We start from the raw sequence: 4,936 nt of genomic DNA, 5'->3' as shown, positions 1-4,936 counted from the left end.
AAGAAGTCCCATTAGCGCAATCGGACTCAACATGAAACCCAATGGGACAGCCCCGCATGTCAACAGAAGATGCAGTTTGTCGTCATCTGGTGGCGAAATGGGTGGTGAAAACGACAAGTGGCCGACAATTAGATTGAGTAGTTGATGTGGAGAGCCCCTAGTGTGGTTTCCTATGCTAAATAACTTTATGAATTATTGTCAGGTATACCATGTCACATCTCTAAAGGAAGCCCCTTCACATAAGTTTCAAATGTGACACTAGTTAACGAAACAGAGAGAGAGAGAGAGAGGAGGGAGAGAAAGAAAGATAACAAGGCATTTGATGGATGGAGAAGAAAAGGATGGACTTCGTTATGAGTGCAATTAGCTTTTGAATTCACTTGCTTGTCTATGGCAAATGGGAAAGCAATTATGATTCTTGTGTTGGGTTTCGCTTGCTTGGTCTAATCAAAATTGGGACCCCAAATCTTCTTGTAGATTTTTCTATCTTTTTTTATTAAGTTAGTGATTTGTAAGTAGTTTGAAGAGAAAGTTATGGGGCATATAGCCATCCCATTAGAAATACAAATCAAAGGATATGAATTTCCTGCTTGAAGATGACCTCTCCACTTCAAAAAGCCATACTTAATTCCATCCCATCTCTCTCTTTCTCCACCAGTCGAATTATAACTCGAGAGGAAAAAAACAAACAAAACGGAATCGGTCTCCTCGTGGATTTAACTATGTATAATTTGGCAAACATCAAATCCAATTAAGATTCCTTTGATCAGTGAAACTCCTCCGAATTTAATACTAATCACTACCTTTAAAGTTTTTTTCTAGTTTTTTATTTTATTTTTTCCTGCAAGTCTACCATTGACAATAATTTGGGAGGCAATTGCTTTACATAAAGTATTTTTCTAGTTTTTTTACATTTGTTTTGTATAAAATATTTTATACACTGAAAGACAAACAAAATTGAAGTCCTTTAATTCACGTCTTTCCTGCAGATGTCCTTGTCACTACCACAAGTACAGAACAAAAATGGATACAAACACATATTCCACCCCCCCACCTGTGCATTCATCCCTCGTTAACAGACTTTAATGTTGCAAGAAGAGAAATTGCTTACAAAAAGATTAAAGAAAACAGAAAAATCAGAAGAGCTGAAATGATTTATGAAGGTTTCAAAATCCAGAAGAACTGTGATACACGGCTCAGAAGGGCAAACGTTAGGAGAATTACACTTCATCATAGGACCTGTTTTATATGTTAATTCATCTTATCAATTAAATCATTAATCTGATTCTCACGATTCCCAGTGTCTCCCCCATCTTTGAATAACGCCCTTTTCCCTTGCAATCCTTCTTTTGGCTTGTTAAGTGAAAATGACCCCAAAAAATTAAGGATCTCCCTGAAGTGTGGACCAGCATTCGCAACTTCATGTACAATGTCTTCTAGACATAGAATGCCATACTTCCCTAATGCCTGCCAAAATAAAGAAACGTGAGGAAATGCCAAAGCGCACTACAAAACTTGACACAACCGAGAAAGATTCATCCAATACCTGTTCGATAATGTTATTATCAATTAGTGGAACTCTTTTGCTGTCAATCTTTCCATAACCCTTCTTGTAAATCAGATCACTCACATTCTTAACATTTGGATATCTTCAAAAAAAAAAAAAAAGAGCTTGTTAGGATAAATTTGAAATAGTTAGAATCATACAGCAACCAACTGTCCCAACATCATTAGGATAATCATCTCTAAACTAGCATTTGAAATGGTTGAACCCTATTCCTAAAACCATGTCTGCCTAAGGACTAGAAAACACACAACTGAGGATCCAATGAAAAACAAGGTAAAAGTTTGTGAACAGCCAGGCAGACAATTCCTTCTTGCAAAAAGAATTCATGCAATTAGAGTTCAACTGTTCTCTTTAAATTTATTAAGAAACTGCTTGAGAGAGCCATGTGTGCATTCAGGTGTTCATTTAAGGCAGAAATCAAAGCCCACATGTGTTCATGGACAATCTTCAACTTGACCTGACATCTGTCAATATTGTAATTTAGGCTCCAAGCACAATATAGAGACGGTCTTAAAGAGCTTAGCTATATATCCAGCAGACATGCTCAAAATAAAGATCAGGTAGAATTCATGATGTCTATTGAAACTAAAAAAGAAATCTGCTAGATATCTATTATACAGATATCTAAAATCTTATCTGGTCACTGGTTCACATAGCAGATAATTCAGAGAAACAGAGAGCAGGTTGGTTTGAAAGCTAGGAATTCAGAGAAACAGAGAGCAGGTTGGTTTGAAAGCTACGGGAAGCCAAGCTAGAACTTACTTGGCATTAGATCTAACATACTAGACTAATCCATTTGGCATACTCACAGTAACTTTACTGGGTCTCACAATAAATCACTCAACTGACCTATAATTAATTAAAATTAAACCATTCCTCTGCCTATATTTAAGATTATACTCTTCCAAAATAAATTAATGTGGGTTTCAGAATCCTACCCATAAGTAACATATGGTTCCACCTTTTGTAGCAATTCTAATACCCCTGGGCTGGCCTTCAAGAAGACACCATGAAAGATTCTTGTCAATCTCAGGTTGTATAAGATCTTCCTGGTTTTTGGATGCATGTCATTTTTGCTGAAAACAAATCAACGTGTCAGAACTGGAAGAATAGATTGCAGAGATATTGAATGGAATCATTGCAAAGCACTAGTAACCTACCCATGTAGACGAATTACAAATAGAAGCTTTGAATTTGGTGTGGACAATGCTGATTTTGCCCTCTTAGCTCTCTGTTTCATTCGGATGAGGTCCAATTCCTAGAGGAAAGCATCAGGTTTATAATTATTACAGAATCATACAATCAGGTTTCGTGTAAACAAGTGTATATTCTGTGGAACGCACGGAAGAGAAGGGTCACCTTATAGTATTTTCAGCAACATTAGCTTAAGAAGATTTAAAATATAATAATCAAGAATTCTTAAAAGATTGACAAGCCAGAAAACTCACTGAATTCACATGCTAGTTTTCGAAGACTTTACATGAAATCTTTAGATGGCAAACTATGATATACAGTTATATGTTATGCCCCAAAACATAAAATAGTTCTGCCAACACACAGGATAGTAATTTCACAAAACATACACATACCACAATAAGCATGCCGCTCAGTCCTCTGGTCAAATGGTTAAGGGTAAGGTAGTTGCAACAAGTCTTGGTCCTAACTTCTGAGTTACCAGAAAATTACGCATACACGATAAAAGATCTAGACAAGACAGCACTTACAAGCTGTCAAAACACATGTGCTTATGATAATCCAAGAATTACTGACATCAGATTTCAGTCCCTAGTGCAAAACAAGAAATCGTCATCCAGAGCATGAGAATGAACTTTTGTCATCTGATAGTTCCCTAGCAATCTTACTAATTTCAAGATGGAAATGCTTGAATATAAGAAATAAAAAAAATGGAATCAACAGGCATATTTGCACGTACAGTAAGTAAATGGAAACCAGCAGAAAGCAAAAGTTTCGTATGAAAATAAATAGGGCATAAAATAATTGACCTAAAGTTAAACCATTTCGTGCTGGGATAAAATACTAGAATCAAATTCATCAAAATGTTTCAACATTTCAAATTTCACTTATATTACCATGCATTACACAGAAAAGTACAGAAAAATGCAACAAACATTAAAGAAAAAGTAAATTTTGAAAGAGCACCAATTCACGGCAAGTAGAATATTTTACCCTGTCCCTAAACTCCCTGACAAGCTGTTCAGGCCTTTTAATATCCTCCACTTTCCTCTTATTCCCACCATGTTGCCCCAACTCCAACTGGGTTTTCCTCGTAAGTGCAATCGATTCTTCCTTGTGCTTCCTTTTCTTCAATATCACCTCTGATATATATGCCATCTCCAGTGGTTCCGCTTCTGCCATTACTAATATTTTTATCCTCTACCCTCCTTATCCAATAGAAACAAGAAAGAAAACGAAACCTCCGATCCACCTAAAATCACATGAAACAATAAAGTTAGCATCTCCTCCCTTTCTGAGGTGAAGTAAGCACGACACTGAATTTCAAACCACAGAAACTGCAACTCCGACTACTAATACATATGCGGATAACTGTATTTCTTAGCGAACAAACAGAAACCCAGATAGAAAATCAATACTATAATGTTTCACAAAGGAAAAATACACCAATCTTAACTATCACCGTTACTTAGCCTCTCTTTGGTTCCAGAGCGAGAAGAAAGAGTAAGGAAAAGAAAAAGAAAAGCCGGAAATATGTAACGATGTAGAGGCAAAGAAACAAACGGGTAAACTAAAGATGAAAAGGGATTTGTAGAGACTGCTGGGTTATTACCTGAGAACTGAAAGAGAGGTGAGTTGGGGAAGAAACTGAGTTGAGACGGCTGGCTTTTAGGGCTTATTAGGATGTTGGCTTCACAGTAGAAAACCTCTCGCGACCATGTAGGCAAGTAATGCTAATTTTTGTTTTTGCTGTAAAGTATTTTTTGAAAAAATTTAAAAAACAATTATTTTTTATTTTTAATTAATGTTTTTTTAATATTTTTATATTATTTTAATAAATTATTTTTAAAAATTAAAAAAATAGTTTTTAATATATTTTAAATAAAAAAAATTTAAAAACGTAATATCTAAATTTTTTTCAATCTCTTCGGCTCTTTTTAACGTAATATCTAATTTTTTTTCAATCTCTTCGGCTCTTTTTAAGAAAATTTCGGATTAATCCTTTTATTACAGCGGTGGTATTGATTGTGTTGTTAAGAAAGATTAATTTACAATTAAGTCCTAATAGTTTCTTGAAGGTTTCAGTTGAGAGTGTATTTATTACTTTTGTATTCAAGAATTGGTGTGGTTTTCAGCTTGGTTTTTCAAAAGTAAATATAGATAAATATTTAAAAA

The 4,936-nt window shown here is 35.0% G+C and overlaps 1 protein-coding gene across 2 annotated transcripts; it reads right to left on the bottom strand.

Annotated features, from left to right (window-relative positions):
• Positions 1 to 1,125: 1,125 nt before the first annotated feature.
• Positions 1,126 to 4,500, bottom strand: LOC105122938 (60S ribosomal protein L7-1). Of its 2 annotated transcripts, none has more exons than XM_011022330.1 (6): positions 4,374 to 4,500; positions 3,755 to 4,013; positions 2,728 to 2,825; positions 2,506 to 2,643; positions 1,547 to 1,649; positions 1,126 to 1,467 (listed from the first exon to the last, which is right to left on the bottom strand). In XM_011022330.1, exons 2-6 carry the CDS (start codon positions 3,941 to 3,943, stop codon positions 1,252 to 1,254), a joined length of 744 nt encoding a protein of 247 aa, XP_011020632.1. In that variant the 5' UTR covers positions 3,944 to 4,013; positions 4,374 to 4,500; the 3' UTR covers positions 1,126 to 1,251. The 2 variants fall into 2 exon arrangements, with proteins under 2 accessions (XP_011020632.1, XP_011020633.1); XM_011022331.1 differs by lacking the exon at positions 4,374 to 4,500 and adding an exon at positions 4,230 to 4,367.
• Between the last annotated feature and the right edge of the window lie 436 nt (positions 4,501 to 4,936).

The sequence above is a fragment of the Populus euphratica genome, unplaced genomic scaffold (assembly GCF_000495115.2).
Source record: "Populus euphratica unplaced genomic scaffold, PopEup_1.0 scaffold8.1, whole genome shotgun sequence".
In the NCBI taxonomy this organism is placed as follows: domain Eukaryota; kingdom Viridiplantae; phylum Streptophyta; class Magnoliopsida; order Malpighiales; family Salicaceae; genus Populus; species Populus euphratica.
Note: the sequence above shows the minus strand (reverse complement) of the source record. Positions and strands in the feature narration are given on the sequence as shown.

Bases quoted from the DNA above. Each gene is read 5' to 3' on its own strand.
- LOC105122938 (XM_011022330.1), bottom strand. From the start codon at position 3,943: ATGGCAGAAGCGGAACCACTGGAGATGGCATATATATCAGAGGTGATA. The intron at 2,826-3,754 runs GTAAAATATTCT...GCTTTCCTCTAG, and splicing joins TCAGGGAGTTTAGGGACAGG to GAATTGGACCTCATCCGAAT. The intron at 1,468-1,546 runs GTATTGGATGAA...TTATTTTGGCAG, and splicing joins ATAATAACATTATCGAACAG to GCATTAGGGAAGTATGGCAT.